General features: G+C 43.9%; 1 protein-coding gene across 1 annotated transcript; it reads right to left on the bottom strand.

The window, feature by feature from the left end:
- Positions 1-1,902: 1,902 nt before the first annotated feature.
- Positions 1,903-18,544, bottom strand: PPP1R10 (protein phosphatase 1 regulatory subunit 10). The gene is made up of 20 exons (XM_028510947.2): positions 18,339-18,544; positions 17,618-18,127; positions 11,477-11,594; positions 10,699-10,785; positions 10,403-10,538; positions 9,935-9,986; positions 7,524-7,601; positions 7,223-7,396; positions 6,959-7,064; positions 6,747-6,859; positions 6,155-6,255; positions 5,776-5,923; positions 5,540-5,698; positions 5,192-5,438; positions 4,975-5,038; positions 4,671-4,865; positions 4,433-4,508; positions 4,093-4,206; positions 3,312-3,932; positions 1,903-3,065 (listed from the first exon to the last, which is right to left on the bottom strand). Exons 3-20 carry the CDS (start codon positions 11,581-11,583, stop codon positions 2,956-2,958), a joined length of 2,688 nt encoding a protein of 895 aa, XP_028366748.1. The 5' UTR covers positions 11,584-11,594; positions 17,618-18,127; positions 18,339-18,544; the 3' UTR covers positions 1,903-2,955.
- Between the last annotated feature and the right edge of the window lie 243 nt (positions 18,545-18,787).

Raw genomic sequence — 18,787 nt, forward strand, 5'->3', positions numbered from 1 at the left:
ATTGATGCACCCAGGGAAGGGTTGACAGACATTTGAAGTTGAATGAGTATTTGGGGAATGGGAGCATGGAAGCAGAAAGGAAGAACAGACCAACCTAAATGGGAGAGAAGTACCTACAGGGCCTGATGAACAAATGAATGGGCCGATGGGTTTGGTGAAATGGATGAGATGCTCAGCCTCCCTCCCTAAATACCTGCTTCAAAGGAAAAACTTTTAAGTAACAGGTTACTTTGGATTTCCATGGAGAATTTGAAAGAAAAATGACTAAACTAATTTTTAAATTAGAAAAAACTTTAAGTTCTATTTCAAGTTTCTTGCCCTGAACTGTGTGGCTCAGTTGGGCGTCATCCTGCAAAGTAAAAGGTTGAGGGTTCAATTCCCAGTCAGGGCACATGTCTAGGTCCATGGTCAGGGTATGTACGAGAGGCAACCAGTTGATGTTCTCCCCCTCCTCTCTTCCCCCCTCTAATAAAAAAATTAATTTAAAGGTTCTTTTGTGGCCTATTGCAGGAGATAGAAGGTGGTGAGAAGCAGGCAAAAGACCAGGAGGGAGGCAAGTTAAAGAATGACCTAATACTGCACAGGTGGCAAACACAAGGCCCCTCCACCTTCTTTTATCCAGCCCAGCACCTTGTTTCTACCAGGGAGCAGTGCCGAACTCCTTGCACTTAGTTAAGTAGCAGTTAAATTTATATGGTCCTAAAATATATGTGCATTGATTGGGTCCTAAAATTACGTTAGGCCCTTTGAAGGCAAACTTGAGGCTGATGTGGCCTCTGGTGAAAATAAGTTTGACACCCCTGAACTGGGTTGACATGTTTGTTGTTTTTTCACTTCCTTGGTATTTCACTTCTCACTTTGGCCTTTAGATTACATCCACCTGTCAGGTCCTCTCTTAAGTGCACAGAGTAACAGTGGGCTGACTGCCTGATTCTCACTCCTGAGACTGCAAAAGCAAAAATCTGCCCCACTAGCCTTACTAGATGTAAATGAGGCCTGTTAAATTTAGGAAGTTGCCCTCTTGTGGCCTGTCTTGGAAAATACAGCCAAGAAACTTGTAGGGGCGTGACTTGCTTTCTGGATATGCATCAGCAACACCAAGGCTGAAATGCAAAATCTTGGGATCCATCCCAGACCTACTGACCCAGAAAATTTGCTGTCCCTCACCCCCAACTGTCTTTTAACAGGCCCTTCAGATGTTCTGATAGACACTGAAAGGTTGAAAACCATTATTCTCTCCCTCCAAAATGTAATATAGTTCTAATTTTTAGCTTTAAGAATAGCAGATTTAAGTAACTTCCTACTTAATCCTCTGCATGTTCTGGTCTCCAAAACCTTCTGTCTTCCCAGAAACCTTATTCCATCAACTAAGCTCTCAGTTTAATACTTATCTGTAATAATTAGGAATAACCTCAATACTACATTTCTTTGAAGCAGGTGAATTTTCCTCTAGCTCTGCAGCCAGTTTTTGGGAAGAGCAGTTTACACTTTCCTTGCTCCTTTCTCCACTGGAACTGCTTTCAAGACACTGCTCTTGGATTTCTCCTTCCAACACTCTCCCTACTCCCCTTCCTCCATCCTCAATTCCTTCCCTGCACAATTCCACAGGGCTGTCAGGTCCAACTGCAACTGCTGTGCCCATACTGCCTGCAGCTCCAGCACTGAGTTCTGCATTCCAGAGGCCCCATTTCTTGCTTAGAGAATGCGGGTCCTCCAAGCTTTCTATTCAGAATATTCCACTTCAGCAATCTTTCACTTAGTATCAATTCTGTGGCTTGAAGGTATAACGTTTTAGTTCCACTCAAAAGACTGCAACAGATTCCACCAAGGTTTGTATTAATGTACCTAAAGAGCTGATAATGGTTGGGTTTTGTTTTTTAACGAGTCCAAACACACCAGGGGTTAAATAAGCTGCTTCTCTTTCCACTGTTTATTATTAATGTACAAAATATACAAAACCAAAAAAAAATACTCATCCTCAAATACATAGTGGCTCTAACACAAGACCCTGCACAAAACCCAACCAATCCACTGTTTTCATAGAAAACAACTGATGCCGAGACAGGTGAAGGAGAGGACTGGGTAAGGACCAGTTGTGTTGTTCAATGCACCCAGGAAGGTGCTTGGCGGGGATTCAGAAGTGGCCTCACTCCAACAAGGTCCCAGGTGAGGATAGGAAGCGTGCTAACTCCCAAAGCGGTGCATGTAGTGTGACTGTTGGGCCCAGCGTGCCAGGGTTCAGTTCATGAAAAGCTGGTCTCACTGAAGGATTTTAGTTTCCAGAATGAGTTAATATATGCAAGATGGACCAACGCCACCAGCCAAAACCTTCTCTGGATGCAAATGTGAATTTTCCATCATTGAATCCAGCAGACCCACAATGTTCACAGGTTGCGAAGTCTTACTTGAGAAAGGACTCAAAATGTGTCCAGCTTGTGATGGGAGGGAGGGAGTGGGGAGCTCTTTCAGTGCAGTGGGATATCCAATACCCCTTTTTACCATCTCCCCACCCCGTGAGGAATAATGAACTTGGCTTGGATGATTTCGTAAGTGCAACTGATCCCATGTCAGAGCTCTGTGCATGGGGAGGACTCAAAATAGGAGGGTACAGGTGTTCTCCAGGATAACCAGCTTAGGTTCTCAGACATTAAAGGTAATACTGGGAAGGGGCTTGGGGTGATGGGGCAAATATCCTCACAAAGTGAAGCCAACTGGGTCTCCTCTTGAGCAGTCAGGGTACAGAATGTGTCCAGTCTCTCCTCCCCAGACTGGAGGAGAGTGTGTACACCAATCAATGCGCACCAGTGATCAGAAAACCCCCATGAACACAAGCGGGACTGAGAAGGCCTGCTCCTCCTCAGCTGGGGAAAGGACAAACGGGCCTCACAGAAGCCATAACAGGGTGGAGAAGCAAGGCTACAGCCCATGGGGGTGTGGGGAAGGCAGGAAGGGCTCCTAGGGCAGGGGGGGGCCATTGACCCCTGGGTGGTAGAAGGCACAGCTGTTCTCATAGCGGCAGTTGCCCTTCATCATGAAGTGTCGGCAAACAGGGCGGTTTGACATGTCTGGAAAAGAAGGCGAGATGGTTAGATAGGTCAATGCCATTCTCACCCACTTCCAAGTCTATGGCATCCTGAGAACTCTTTTAGAGACAGAGAGCCTTGAGGATTTTGGGGAAGTACACAGGGTAGGAATAGCTATGCATGCTAGGCACAGGCAACCTCTCGTTCTGTGGGGCATACCTGGGGTAATGGCGCTCCCAGATTCTAGAATGAAATAAAAGCCATATAGGGGACAGGGACCATCCTCACCTCCTCCATGGCTGTGGCCTCCATCGTGCCCTCGGTGGCCCCCTCCTCCGTGGCCAGGGCCATCATGGCCACGGTGCTCATGAGGTGGTGGCCCTCGATGGTCATGGCCTCGGTGACTAGGGACATCATGAAGCCGGTGGCCATGGGGTCCCCCATGTCCAGGACCTTCATGGGGGCGATGTCCACCATTTCCACCCATACTCCCGCCAGGACCTTCATGAGGACGATGGCCACTGCCACTGCCCATGCCACCACCAGGGCCTTCATGGGGTCGATGTCCTCCACCCATGCTACTGCTAGGGACTTCGTGGGGACGGTGCCCACCACCTCCAACCACGCCCCCACCAGGGCCCCCTCGTCCATTTGGGGGTCCTCCCCCAGAGCGACCTCCTCTGGCCCCTCGAAATGGAAGAGGAGGAGGAGGAGGTTCATTTCCTCCTCGGCCTCCACGACCTCTATGGTATGGTCCAGGACCAGGTCCTGGACCTCCCCGCATAGGGCCACCCCGCATGGGGTCACCAGGGCCATCCCAGAAGGGATCACCCCCCCGGGGAGGGGGTGGGGGACCCAGGAGGCGTGGACCCACAGGCCCACCAGGGCCCCCAGGGCCTCCATGAGGACCTGTTAGAAAAAAAGGGAGAGACACAATGTCAGCTACCTTATTATTTTATTCAGGAAGTGCTCCCTCCTAGCCCACACCGCCTTCTGCTTTTCATCAATGCTATCCTATCACCAGACCAAAGCTAAGCAGATAAGCCCATTCCAACATGTCACCACCTACCTGGCATAGGTCCCCCAGGGCCTGAGGGGAAATGCTGTATTCCCTTGGGGCCCCCAGGGCCCCCTTGTGGAAAACCATTGGCTATTGGACCAGGGCCTAAGAGTCCATGAGGCACTGTTAATGAAAAAAGGAGTCAAAGAGTCAGCAAGAGGATTCTAGAAGAGGGACATGACTTCTCACTTAGGTGTTCCCAACTGATGCACAAAGACTAACCTGGCAGAGCAATGCTCTCTGAGTCTAGTCTTCCCTTTCAATGTCTGGCATCGAGTGCCAATACTCCTGTTTCCCCAACCTCACTGTAGGCTTCCTCCCCCAGCCCCAGGCTGGCCCTGATAATTACCCAGCATCTGCTTGATCTTGTCTGAGTAATCTGGTTGCTTCAGCAGTTCCTCAGAGGGATGACTATTTGGGCTACCCTGTGAGGCAAGATCAATAAAAATCAAGGTCAATAGAGAGCAAAAGTCCTCACCCAGCAGAGAGGGAGAGCCAAGAGAGGAGGTAAGTGGGAAGATAAGGAGGACAGGGGTAAAGGAAGGAGCATTCCAGACAAAGTAGAAAAGAGGAAGAAGGGCTCATACCATGATAGAGGTGAGGATCTCTTGGACATTGATGCCTCCTCCTCCAGGACCCTGGGGGCTCTTCCCAGCACCCATGCTTCCCATAAGATTGGCCAGAACAGGAGGCAACTTGGAGCCACCTGCCCCATCAGGTGAGCCCCCGGCCTCCCCAGGCTCCAGAGTCTCAGCATATGGGGTCTCATCCATGGAACACTCCTGAAAGCATAACAGAACAATGAGGACTAACTGTAGAAAAAGAGAAAGGTTCTGTGAAAGCTGCATTAACCTCAATCACAACCCCTATCATCACATCACACTCACTCACCTCATCTAGGGGGATGAGCTTTGGAGGTATAGGTTCATAGGACTCAGGATCAGGCTCGTGAGGGCTAGTAGTAACGCCGCAGGTGAAGCAAAAGAATGATAGTCAAATTATTTATTCAGGCCCAGGAATTTCTTCCTAAATTCCACCCTCTTATTAATCATCCCAGGGCATGCTCCCCTCAACACCCCCCCCAGGGCATGAACCCCATTCTGCTCACCTTTCCTTGTTCAGGAAAAGCTCCTGAAGGATTCCTTTCTCCCGCTCAGCCTGAATGTATCGCTCCTGGCTGTTGCTTCCAGGGGTCACAAGAGGTGAGGGCAGAACCAGGGGCCGGGGGCACACCCATGGCACCTTTTCCTCCATGTTGTCATGGCTCAGACGCCGGGCAGTCTCAAATGCATGTCGGTCTGACAGTATCTCTCGCTTAGCTGCCTCACCAAAGTCCTTGATCTTATTCACATTTACTATGGGCAACGAAGAAAACAAGCAAGAGAGAAAGTAAGTACACCATGTCCTTTTTAAACCCCTTATTCCAACCTATTATACAGAAAACTTGACTTCTAACCTCGTTCAGTTTCATCTAGTTCAAAATAGAAATATTCTCTCAGTTTTCCTTCCTCAGGCCATGTCACAGTTTTCCTCTTCCTGCCTTTTCGGGTCAGCTGGCTGGCATCACCAGGACTTTCCACTGGCTTTGCATCCAAAGCTCCTGGCTCCAAAGAGGCTATAAGCAGAAGAGGTTTCAGACCCAGGTCCTTCCTCTTAGGAAACCCCTAAATCTGGACCACTTTCTAGACTTACCCGTATCCAGGAGCTCTGGGACTTCCACAGGTGGAACTGGGGTCCCTGGACGGTCTGTGTCCATAGCCTCAGAAGAAGGTGCTGGTTCTGGGGAAGAAGATTTGGCTGTGCTTGGCTCTGTGCTTGTTTTCCCTTCAAATGGGCTTGGCTATTGTAAAAGAAAAAGTTGATGAGCTGACAGGAAAGCCAAGGTCAAGGCAAGGCAATTAACCCATGGTTCTAGGCAGGATGCCCCACAGTTCATACAAATGAAGATCTATGTCAAATGCTGCCCACTGCTACCAGTCAACTCCTCTTGTCCTTCTGACTCCGAGCTGCTGGGCGCTTCCTTCAACTCTACCTTTACCTGTCACTGACACCTGCTACCCAGGGCCCATACCTTGGCAGCTGTAGGTGACAGCACCTTCTTTTTCTTCTTAATTTTAATGCCTGGAACAGGTGCTGAATTGAGTGCATCCAGGAAGCCCAGGCCTTCCATAGCTAAAAAAGAAAAAAGTATAAATGGAATCATCATACCTCCTTCACAATCCTATTCCTGTAACATCTGGGCAGAAAAATGGGTCATTAGAGAACCTGCTGCAACTTGGGACACAATAAGCTCAAGATGACCAGAAAGCGTACACATAAGAAATTCTTGACATCATTCTCTTTTTATTAAAGGCAGGGAAGCCATGGCTTTGGGCATAAATTAGAGCTCAGGTAGCAGACAAAGCCAGATCTGTAGACATGACAGATTCCTACCAGCTCACAGAGCACCCCTGACCAGTCACTGAAGAGCACACCTCCCACTTCATCTCTAAAGTTACTCCTAAAACTTCTCATGAAAGGAAAGTTTCAGAAGTGTGAAAATTAAAGGACACCAAAAAATCAAAGGAAAATGGAGAAAGACATTAAAGAGAAGGAGTACTCCCCACTTCATTCCCATGATAAGTTTGCTCCCAATTCAATACATTCTCCCACTTTGGACTCACGCTGTGGTGGGATGATCTTCACTTTGATCTCTTTGGTAGCATTGGGTGTTGTGTTGAGAGGCTTGTACTTCTTCTCTGCATGGGGTGCAGCATCTCCTGGGGAGGCTGCAGAACTGTAAGAAGAGGAACTATCAAGAACAATGCCCATTTAGCCCTTCTTTCTCTGTTCTCAGACCCATCCCATTCAGAAAAGCCCAGCACATGGTCCATACCTCTGACGCTTGAGGGGGATAGGCTTAAGGTTGTATTTGTCAGAAACCACCACTGCACTGGCGTTCTTCTTCACAGGCACCAAAGATGGGGTCTCCAGCTCTAATCCTGGGGAAGAGCCACGGTGTGTGGTTGAACTCACAGCCCACCCTCTTAACTTTTCCTCTCAGTTCATCTGGCCACGTACAACCCCCAAAGCTTCACCCACTAGTCTTCCCTCTTTCACGTGTCATAATGCAGCAACCCCAGGCAGCCAACATCCTCACCAGTGGAGCGGAACTTGGCATGGCTGGGTGCTGTGGTTCGAAGAGACTTGGGCTTTTCCTTCTTCTTCTCTGGGGCCTCCTCAGGCCGAGGCTCAGCCTTCACCTCAGTGAAAGGTCGCTCAGGAGGGGTACTTCGACTCTTTCCCTCTTCTTTACGTTTTTTCTTATCTTTCTCTGTTGTGGGAAAACAAAGTAGAAAAAGATTTTATTTAGCTAAAGTAGAAAACTGCCAGGCAGAAGTGAAACAGGCTGAAAACACTAAAGGCCACATGCCAGAGGGGTAAAGGAGTTCAGAGCTTACCAGCAGGCTGGGTACTACTCTGGGAGCGGATGACAGCCATCCAGTCACTTACAAGGACTGAGGCCAATTTCCGGAGCTCTGTAGGTAACAGAAAGGGGAAATGCCTAAATAACTTAAAATATTATTCCTCCAGTAACAGATATTACAGAGTATGTTATAAAAATATATTAATGCCCTGGCTGGTGTGGCTTAGTGGATTAGGGGCTAGCCTGCAAACCAAAAGGTTGCTGATTTGATTCCTAGTCAGGGCACATGCCTGAGTTGTGGGGCCAGGTTCCCAGTAGGGGGCGCACAAGAGGCAACCACACATTGATGTTTCCCTCTTTCTCCCTCCCCCCTGTCTAAAGACAAATAAATAAATAAACAAATAAACAAACAAAATCCTTAAAAAGAAAAAAACTACACTAATGTTTCATATATACAGCAGTGGGCAAAAGTAGGTTTATAGTCATGAGTACATGATATACAGTTTATTCTTATATTATTACTGTATTATTTATTTGTATTATTTGTAAACTACTTTTGCCCATCCCTCTGTATCTCATGTAGTTGTTACAACATCTTGAAAATGTTTAATCTCCCTTCACAGGCATAAAAGCAGAGATTAGAGTCATAAAACTACAAAGTGGCACAACGAACCCAACACCTATGCTCTTCCCCTTCTGTTTAGAGAACAGAAACTAAGGACAAAGGTGGACAGAGTTCAAGTATCCAAAGGGCTACCAGATTTTAAAATAAGCACCATTTTTCAGTGTTATCCTAAATGAAAAGTTTCAAAGAAGCAATTTAAGTCCATCTTACAAAAGACCTCCAGGCAAAATTTTTTTTCTAGAATGCTGCTAGTGATAATGGCTTTTTAATTAGGTATAGCAAGGGTGAAAAAAAGAGCTTAAAAACAGACTAATTTAGGTCAGAGAATTTTAAAATAGAGAATTTGTTTGTAAATGTATGAAAAATATACCTTTGTACTCTTTCCATTTGTACTTGGCAAGTAACATCTCTTATCTATGGCATCTCTCTTCTTGCCAATGTTTCCACTTACAGACTCATTTATGAATGAGACTGCCACATAACATTAAAACCTAACTTTTCAAAACAGTCACATAACTGGTAATTTCTGTACCTAAGGCAAGATGAATCTCAATGCATACCCAATGAAGGAATACCCTAAAACCTTTTTGGAGCAACTGGTATTATGGTCCAATTAGACTTCACTACAGTTGATAAAGAATGTACAAATTTCATTATCCAAAGGAAGTACAGAATAATAATTACATCTACATTCAAAGAAGGCAGCACAATTGAGCCATCTGGAAAACGGGGGACAGTATACCTGGGTGAAGAAACAAAAGGTGGGCAATGACCTACTGGGCTTTTCTAGAACAATATGTTGTACTACAAATTATTACTGAAGATACTCTGAGATATCAGAAAAATAGTGAAGTGCTCTGTATCTAAAAGGGCCTTAAAATTGGGAATTAATACAACTAAAATAATGAAAAAGTATGGAATGTTTTTTACCTGAACAATACTATGAGTTAAACCCTTTTCCTAAAAAAGGGTTCCCAGTGTTTTCTCCTATAGCTAAAGGAACTTTAGATAGGCTGACCCAGGCCTAGATGTTCCCTCCACACTAAATGACCAAGGCTTCTTTCCAAAAGGGCTTACAGTACAATTCTCTTAAGACAAAGAGCAAATCTGAATTCTGACCAAGGGGATCAAGCTCTGCTAGAATACCTCTCACATGCAGGGCACTAGAGTCTTATGCTCCTGATTTATGCAGTGGGTGTAAAGTCCTCGGGTATTTAACCCTTGGATACACACCCCTTTCTTCTCTAAAGAAAAGGCTGACTTTCTGGAGCCAGGCTCTATCCTCAAGTCAGAACTGTATGGCCTTTGCCAGGAGCTCCAAAACCCTTTGTCTTAGAAAAGGAAAAAATCTGTTGCTATGAAGCTATGATATTGGGATTCTGCCCATGCCCTACAGGACAGTGTTTATTGGCAAAACTATTATATTTATTGTTAGGAAAATAGACATTGAAAGTCCCAGAATGTGCTACACAGAAAAACAAAGTCAAGGATGATAAGACACGCTATGATGATACTTTTCTCCCCCAAAGAATTGTAAGTGTATGACTTTTATACCAAGAAATCTTAAGAATCAGCTTCTAGTCAAAATATGGTACCTTATCGCAAACTTAATCTTAGAGAAATGAACAAATCCTGTTCAAAACTGAGACTAGGAGAGAGGAAACAGATTAGAGGAACTGAATTTTTAAAAGAAAGAGAAAAGCAAGGTGAGATAAAAAGAGAAAGGAAGAAAGGTACAGTCCAAGGATGGGGACAGACATGAAAGGAATTAAGTGGAAGTAATGGAGGAAGGCCCAGAGAGAGGAAGGACTGGCCCCTACCTTCATCCTCACTTGACTTGCTCAGTTGCTTCACCAATTTGGCTGTGTTGTTCTATGAGAGATGGGGAGCAGCAGAAAGGTAAATGCCAGGAGGACAGTAAGCCCACTCAGAGCTAATAGCCCCCTAAACTCACAATCTCTTCATAGTCCCTTAACAGTGACTAACACTGACATTATATTTACCTTCTACAAAATCTTTGTGGGCATAGTCTTACTTAATCTTTAGAATAATCCAATAAGGTAGGTATAATTATTTCCATTATATAGATGAAAAAAACTGGGGGTCAGATATAGGGAGTGCCCCAAGCCATACTCCTATTAAAGGAGATACATTTGAACCAAGTCTTCTGATTCCCAATTCCTATTTTTCCTACCATTCTACCTCACAGGCCCAAGATCACAGCCATTATCAGAGTCAGTGTAAATTTTTCATCTGAGGCTAAACCAAAAACTATAGACCGATGGTACCTGCTTGAGATGGTCTACGGTGAGTGGTAGGTGCTGCAAGGTCAGTAGAATTTGCTGCAACAGGGGTATGTTGTTGGTTGTCTTTGAATATGTCAACCAATTATTAAGAAGCTTGTAACCACCGACATCAATAAACCTGTAGGCAGGTAGGAGCAGAATCTAATGTTCTTCTTGAATTTTGGGAGGACCACATCCTGTACTCCTAGTTCCCCATCACCAACCCAGGAACCCCATGCCTCACCTCCCTCACCTTCTAACTACATCTTCCCATTCCAGCCACTCAGATCCCCACTTACTTGACCAATATTTCTGGTGATCGGGTCTGCAGGAGAATGTTCAAGTAAGTGCATCGACTCACCATCTTTCGTGCTTCCTTCATCAGACTGTAGGAGAGGATTAGATTAGGAATGGAGCAGTCAGAGAGTAGCCTCTTCTTCCAGCAGCAATACCTCTAATCTGTGAGACTGTCTGGAGATCCCTGATAACTTTAGACTGTAACAAAGTGGTGGAGTCACATGGGCCTCTAGGAGGATGGGATGGATCCAGAGTGAAATAAAAACCCAGGGGAGGTTGGAAGACAACTGAGGAGACACTGAGTCTCTGATCTGGGGGTGAGCATCACTGCTTCCCTAATGCACAGGACACATCTGATTCTGTTTGCAGGTGAAGAATCCTATCCCTCAAAAATCAGCCTTCAGTAGTCTGTTCAGGACTGGCTTAGCCATTTGCTCAGGTAGCCTCAAGTTGGGAAACTTGAGGATACCTGAAGGAAAATGACAGTTTGGAGATCTGAAATGTGACCCAAAACAGAACCAAGAATTCTGTCACCTGGCTCCCTGCTTCCTTCCTTCCAAAGGGTGACTCCCTTGAGACTACGGATATATAAATACCTAATTTCATTATAGCCAGGAACCAAGGGATCACCTTTTCCTATCACTTATTCTAAAATTATTGGACTTCAATCTTATCCCACTGACTTTTCCTTTCCTCTCTAGGAAAATTCAGTCCTCTCTACCTTAATTATAACATACAATATCCTCTACTCACAATGAATCCAAAAAAGGGTAGACTCACCTGAAGATCTTGGAAATTCCGTCCACATTCTTGACTTCCCCATCTCGGTTAAGGAAGCTATCCAGACCCTTGAGAAGCTCTTTGGGATCTATGGGACCCGAACCCATGATCAAGGCTTCTAAGAGAGGACAAAACAAACCCACAGAATAAATGGGTGGCAAGGACAGTGACAGTATGCTCTTTAATTCAATTTCTACATTTGACAAAATATAGTGACTCCTTATTCCATTTATGTTCAACTACACTTACTATTTTTAAGATAAAAATCAACACAGACCATTGTCAGCACTGAGAAAATAGCCCTGGCAAGGTAAGCATGGTGCTACTAGATGACAAAATTAGAAAACAATTCAGTTGGTAGACTGGGGCAAGCCACCTCTCTCCCCCTCCCAATTATATCCTTCCATGACAGCTAAACTTCATTAGTTAGTATTAGAGCTAAGATTCACATTCCTGTAACAAAATGCTCAATTCTCCAAAGCATTTTTGCTTGATAGGTTCTTGTCTCTCCTTGGTTGCTAGTAAATCTGGTTTCAAAAACAACTGACTTGATAAGAACTGGGCCAATCTTGGGTGTTGTGCTAAATATCTTCTCAGATTAATCAATTCCTTTTTACTACAGCCCATTAAGAGTCATAATCACAAGTGGCAGGATATGTACTGCTTGTACCAGGAGACAATCAGTTCAAGTGATAGGTAATAAAAAAAATAAAACTTGAAAACAGAACCTTTCCCCAGGGGAGTTATGGGTAGCTCCCAGAAATGGAAACAAATGAATGCAAATGAAATTAAGCAGGTTCACCTAATTCATTAACCGAACACTGCACAAGATTTTATTTCAAAATCAAGAGCTTGATTGGCTTGTAATTTCAAAAGCAAACATGCAAATCTGACCCATTATCCCTGACACCCAAAATCACATCCCCAAGATCCCCAAGAGACACCTGAAATTAGAAACCATGGAGCCAAAAAGAATGGAATGAAGGTAGACACTGGAAAAATGCCTTTAAATTTTAAGTAGCTACTTTAGACTAGGTTAGAAAAGGAGTTAATTAAAAGTTAAACTGCTTTTATGGGACAGCGAAGTGTGAAGCACTTTCTAGGTCAGAAACCAAGTTCCAGAGAGGTAGTTAAGATCCAGGATGGTTCAGATTGGTTACTTTTATCCACAATGCCTAGAAACACCTCTGAAAACAAACAAAAAAGACACCTGAGTAATATCTACATTTGGGAAATCAGGTTAACATTGGTTAGGGAGGCAAGGAGAAAACCACCTCATGCACCCTGCTTCTAATACAGTTAACAGACATGATTCCCAGAAGTGTGGGAAAATCAGGATTTTACAAAGAGGACTGTACTTTGTGCAGAAACAAGAAGTTTTCTTATAGAATAAATTAGTTCTCAGAGAAAAAAAAATGTCAACCTTTTAAGTCCTTCCAACAAAAAAAGGTCAGTAAATTTCTAAATGCAGAGGTCCTAACAATCTAAAGAAGAAAAGGGAAAAAAGCAGGGAGGTGGTTGGTCCTTAAGATCATACCCTGTGGGCTAAATATAAGGAGAGGAGATGACTAAAGAAATGTTGAGAGGTGAGCAGATAAGTATTAATTATGCTGTGACTGCTACCCTGGAACCTCTACAAATATAGGTAGAACCTGAAGTCAGAGGAAAAAAACATTGAAGTAGAATACCAGATAAGGTTAGAAGTGTACAGGCCAAATCCACTGAACTGTGGTGATTCTTACAGAGATAGACACAGGGATAAAGAAATTTTCCCCATGTAGTAACATACTACGTAATATATAGACACTGTAAAGAGATATATAGATATAATAAAGGGAGAGAAAACAGGTTTCCCATCTATTGGAGACTATAAAAGCAATGAACAAATCCAAATAATATATTATCAGCAACCAAGATATATACAATTTGACCAAAAGCCTTCAATTAAACTAACATCACTTCACACCGGTGCCCACTAAACACAGCCGATCCCACTGATTCAAAACCAGAGTTTAATATATATCACCCTGGAGAACTCCCTTTCACTTATCTATTAGCTATGCTAACAGGACTGTTACCCCTACTTCCTTCAGAAACTCAAATTATCACCTGAGCTTAAATGTTCCTTCACTTAAGAGGGTGGGAGACAAAAGATCAATTAGTAAAAAACTAAATTGTCTAGTGCCTTCTGCTGGAAACAAGACCTAGGAACTTTTTCATTCTCATTCATACCATGCAAGAATAGCCAGTCAAGAAAAGCTAGGAGACAAAGCAGAGGAAATGTTTTCTTCTCAATTTCCATTCTTTTTTTTTCCTATTACATTTTGGAAATACAATTGACAAAACTTAATTTTGTCTCACAAGCACCAGTCCTGTGATTAAAAGGTGTTTTCTTATTATCACTTTCCTACAGGATTAGCTTTCACTCATTTAAAATTTAAGGACCCCAAATGTATGACAACCTAATTTCCTTCTTTTAAAGTCAGTACATTTTGAAAGAACTTCCAAGGCACTCAAGTGGAAAGAAACAAAGAGCTGAAATTCCTGGCACAGGCCTACAGTGGAAAAGGCAAATGAGCTGACTAGGGAGGAGGAGCAGTGACCAAGTGTCATAACATTGCCTAGTCATAATATGGAGCCTGCAATGAAAGCTTAAGGAAGATTTCTGAAACCAATAATCCAGGGCATGATACATTTTAATTTTCTTGAAGGCAGTACAGAAGGGAGGGTGGGGAATAAGCCCTGGCCTATCTCCACCTTCCATGCTGTGTTTTCCTTACAGAAGATGTTGCAGGCAAAGACCAGCACTACTAACACAAGACACTGGGGAGTTTTCTCCTGTTCTTACCAGAGATAAAATTTAAAAGTCCTGAAGTGACACCAACTTCTGCCTCCAAAATGAATTTTACTTGAGGGTTATTCATTTAATAGGGTGAAAAATATTTAGTTTGGCTAAAATTATTCCATACCCATCACCAATGAAACAGAACTGGATTGGTTCAGTACAAAAATCCTATGGAAGTCAGAGCCCTTTTTAAAACAATCCCAACACTCTCCTGACAAAAAAGGAGCCCAAGTTCACCCTACTTAGAGGATTTAGCACTTCTGGAAATGAAAATATTTTGTACCTAAGATCCCCCTTAGATCCCTTCCTTTCTTCAGTGTTTGAAGTATTTCCTAGCATGGCTCAACAGTGGACTGAATTATGTCTTTACGGTGATTCCCAAGGTTATTCTTTTCTTCTGAGTATCAGCCCCCATTACTCAGCCATTTAAAGCCTGGTACATGAGCTCCCGAAAAGCTTAGTGAAATCACCACATCCACCCATCCCAACATGAAAGGATCCCAGAATATAAATGGCCACAAATTACAAAGATCAGGTTCTCCAGATGGATTTGGTTTCCCTAGAAGACTTTGTTTCCCATCTCCCATGTTACTGAAGATTTCCTTTATTAATCCCCTGCCCACTAAAAATCAGGAACTCCAGTGGGCAGAATGTTCAGCTACCAAGGAAGGTATGCTGCAGAGGCCCATGGCAAACTGCTTAAACAATTAACCACCCCCCCACCAAAAAAAAAACAAACAAACTTGTGGTCAATAGACATGTGGAAGAGTCCCTCCCATTCAATCCAGAAGCTTAATAATTTGAGAATTCATACCAAATAGAAAATTGGCCCTTTAAGTCTCACCCAAGTCACCACATGGCATTTGTACAAAATGGCTTTCCAATTCTGCTTAGAGTCTTCATGCTTCAATGCAGGACTTCAAAATTAGTATATGGAGAGTCTGATAAAGATTTGATTTTGAAAAAGCTGGAGGAAGAAATGGATAGGGCACGAAATACCACCATCGGATAGGGCATGGCTTTACAACATGCACCAATTGCTATAGCACTGCACAAGTGGAAAAATGAAGACATTACTCTCCCATTGCTTTAAGGAATTTCTTAGAAGGAAAAATAAATTTAAAAATGGTGGCTCTTGGGAAAAAATGAAAATTGTGAAATGTAATACCAGAAAGGTTTTGCTTACCAGAAACCGTAGCTTGATCCCCCCTGCCTTGAGTTTACAACTGCCGCCTCCTTTCCTAAGATTCACTTCTCATCCCAGTACCAAAGTACAGGAGCTAAGCAATTGGAGAACGTGACACAGCACGGAATACAGTTTATCCCAAAACCCAAGTGGGAATAAGGGTGATTGAGAATAAATTCCTAAAGTACCCACTCTCCCCAGATTCTCATTATACAAAGCAACCAAATGCAGGAGGCCCAAGGACTGGTTACTGAGCAAAATCGGCACACTTCAGTGTTATTAGGCCCCATTTGTCTCAAGTTACTTTCACAAGCCCTTGTGTCTTTCTCTAGTATGCCCCGACACACATATACATACACACAAGCTCACACACACCCTCCCGCAAAAGGCTCCCAGTCTTAGTTTAACTGGTTTTCTACCCCTGACAAATGAAGTGGGGAAAACTTCCAGGTAGCCGCGATGAGTGAAAGGTGAAAATAAAAAGCATCAAGCTCTCACTGTAAAAACAAAAAACTAGTTGTCCAAAGGGATGAGCAGCTTGAAGACCTAATTTCTGCCAGCTTTTTTCCTTTTAAGATACAGGCTATTAAAGATGATAATCTAAAGAAATTAAGTTAGATGTCTTCCTAGATGCGTGCATAGGGAGTCCAGAAGGGAGACGCTCAGGGGTGGAGTTGTAAGAGGGTGGAGAAAGAAGCGGATTACATCACCTTCCAATGAAGCTCCTCCCCCTTGACCAAGTTTCTAGGGCGGCCCTAGGCTCTGGATGGTAAAAGGGGAAGAAAAACAACAAAGAAGTAGGGACGCCATTTTGTAATGGAGGAAAAAAATTTTAAAAACCTATTCCAGCTCTGCCGGTAGCTGGTTACATTAAGAAAAAACAAGAAACAAAAACACTTTTGTAAAAAAAAAAAAACAAAAAACGAAACAAAAACAGTCCCCCATCCTTAAGTCTTTGACCTATTTTGAGTAAGAGCATTGTGAAAATACAATTAAAATATTAAATGTAACAGTTTTCTGCGGGGAAGAATTGTATTTCGAGTTGAGGTTAAACCTACGATAGACCACCCCCATCTTCCATACAAAGGGAAAGGGGGGGGGATTTGGACCCCTCTCAACAAATAGGGTTGAGGTAGGACAAGAGAAATATGGTAGACACAACCTGCAACACCGCTTGAAAGACAAAAGGACTAGGAAAGTCGCCATATTGAAGCAGGGAAGAAAAAAATCCTTTTAACGACACAATCTTTTAAAAAGCTAGCATTCAATTGCACTAAATGGCTTTTAAAATGATACTCCTGAATTTCACATTTCCCAACCTTTCCACCCTCTAACTATAGTCTCATCAAAAAGTACCAAGTTAAAATGTTAAACTTGCTTTTAACTTATGCAACCTGCAACAATTACAAAACATTTACGTCCCCAACTATCACCTTGTATGTACTGGCACTAAAATTATATTTTGTCCTAATTGTCTTGCAATCTTTATTCCTAGATTGCCACTTATTTTAACCACACAAATACACCCCAAGCATATTACATTAAAATTGAGAGGATTTAACCATTTTAAGTCATAGCCAGCTAATATTTCTCTGCACATCTCCTTACCCTGCAATCTTTATGTACAGATTGCTTATTAATCTGGCAAATTGGTAGGCGCCCTGCTTGTCTCACACACAAAGAAGTGGGACTTCTGGGCCACAAGATCCACCGTCTTTTGTATGTGAGCTCATTAACCCTTTTGAAGACTGCTGCTTAGGGAGGAAGGTAACCATTCCTCCTTATTAAAAGCAAATTTAGCGCTTTGGCAGTCTAGAAATTGGCTGGATTACGAAGGGTTAACCATCAAAATCCTCACTTGCTGCCCCCCCCCCCCCAACCTCTCCTTGCCTGCAGCAGGGCCGGTTAGAAGTAGGTGGTAGGGGGGAAGAGAACTATACTGTTTATAGACCCAAATGCCCTTTTTAATGGAGAGTAAGTGACCGGTTTGGTCCTTTCTCCAGTTCTCCGTTTTGTTCTATGGTCTCATTTCTTCCTCTCATTTTTGATTTCACAAAGGGAAAGGTTGATTTCTTGTTGCAAGGCTCGTTTTTGAAAATTCGACACTTACTATCCAATTTTTTTGCGACGTCAGCACCTCGGGCTCAGGGGGGAGGGGGTTAAAATTTTGGAGAAAAAAAATTAAACCACCAACCAGGACCCAAAACTCTATTTGGGGGGCCTCATTGGATCAAAAAGTCTCTTAAAAAAAACAAAGGCCAACTCAGTATTCATTCCCCCCCCACCCAACTCCATTTAGGGAGGGGGGGTCGTAGAAAAAAATTTCTGAGTGGATTCAAAAAAGTAAACGCTGGTTAAGTGAATTTGGGTGGATTTGGGTGGGTTTGATTATTTTTGAAGTTATGTGGTGACGGTCCTTCGGCCACAGATCTCAAGTCCCAAGCAGCGTGGGCTGGTGGGGTGGGCAAGATAGGTGGGAAGGGGCAGAAGACACAAGTGGTTGGGCTGGTGGCTGCTGTTTTCCCTTTCCCCCCGCTCAGGATCCTTTCAAGGGCTTAGATGTTGCTGAATCTTGTTTCTTTTTTTCCTCGTGGCTGCCTTCCTCCGAGAAAATTCAAACCTGGGATAGAAAAACACAAGGGGAAAAATATAATCAGCACGGGCTGCTTTTGTAACACCCCAAATTGCCATCTTGGTTGTTCCACGCATCCCAACGTCCAACCCCGAAAATACAAGTTGTAGCTCTCAAACAAACCCATGCCAAACCCAATGTCTAAGCCAACGCTCTCAGTAAAAGCTTAACCCCCAACCGACAATCTACCGGAACTTACCTCTACACGAACCCGACAATGGCGGCTGTCGGCTCGGGCGGAGTCTTTTATACCAGGACACCACCCAACGCGCCCAAACGTGCTAGTACGTTTCCCTTGTCGCGAGACATGGTGCTCGAGGCGTAAACTCATTGGCCAACACGAAACACAACTAGCTAATTGATTGGCTACCCTCCCTTCGCCTTCGCTCAGCCCACACTCCCCGCCACATTCGGGACTTTTTTTCCACCTCCTTTCTGGGGAGGAAGGAGGCGCGTGCGCGTGACCGCAGAGCCTAGCACCTTCCTTTCCTCTGCCTCCACCACTTCCGCCCCTGAAAACATTTCTTACCCTGGATTGGCGGAACGGGGCCGACGCATGCGTACTGCGGTAATCTGGGCCAAAATCGCCTTCAGAATTGCTTGAAAGGCAAACTCAAAGTATAAGATCTAGGAATCGTCATGATTGCT

This window comes from Phyllostomus discolor, chromosome 4 (assembly GCF_004126475.2).
Source record: "Phyllostomus discolor isolate MPI-MPIP mPhyDis1 chromosome 4, mPhyDis1.pri.v3, whole genome shotgun sequence".
Classification (NCBI taxonomy): Eukaryota; Metazoa; Chordata; class Mammalia; order Chiroptera; family Phyllostomidae; genus Phyllostomus; species Phyllostomus discolor.

What these genes read in the sequence shown, in the direction of transcription:
- PPP1R10 (XM_028510947.2), bottom strand. Translation starts at nt 11,583, where the DNA reads ATGGGTTCGGGTCCCATAGATCCCAAAGAGCTTCTCAAGGGTCTGGAT. An exon ending in CCGTAGACCATCTCAAGCAG is followed by an intron (nt 9,987 to 10,402) that starts GTACCATCGGTC and finishes CATCTCTCATAG; the next exon opens with AACAACACAGCCAAATTGGT. An exon ending in AGGCCACAGCCATGGAGGAG is followed by an intron (nt 3,066 to 3,311) that starts GTGAGGATGGTC and finishes CTTCTTTTCCAG; the next exon opens with ACATGTCAAACCGCCCTGTT.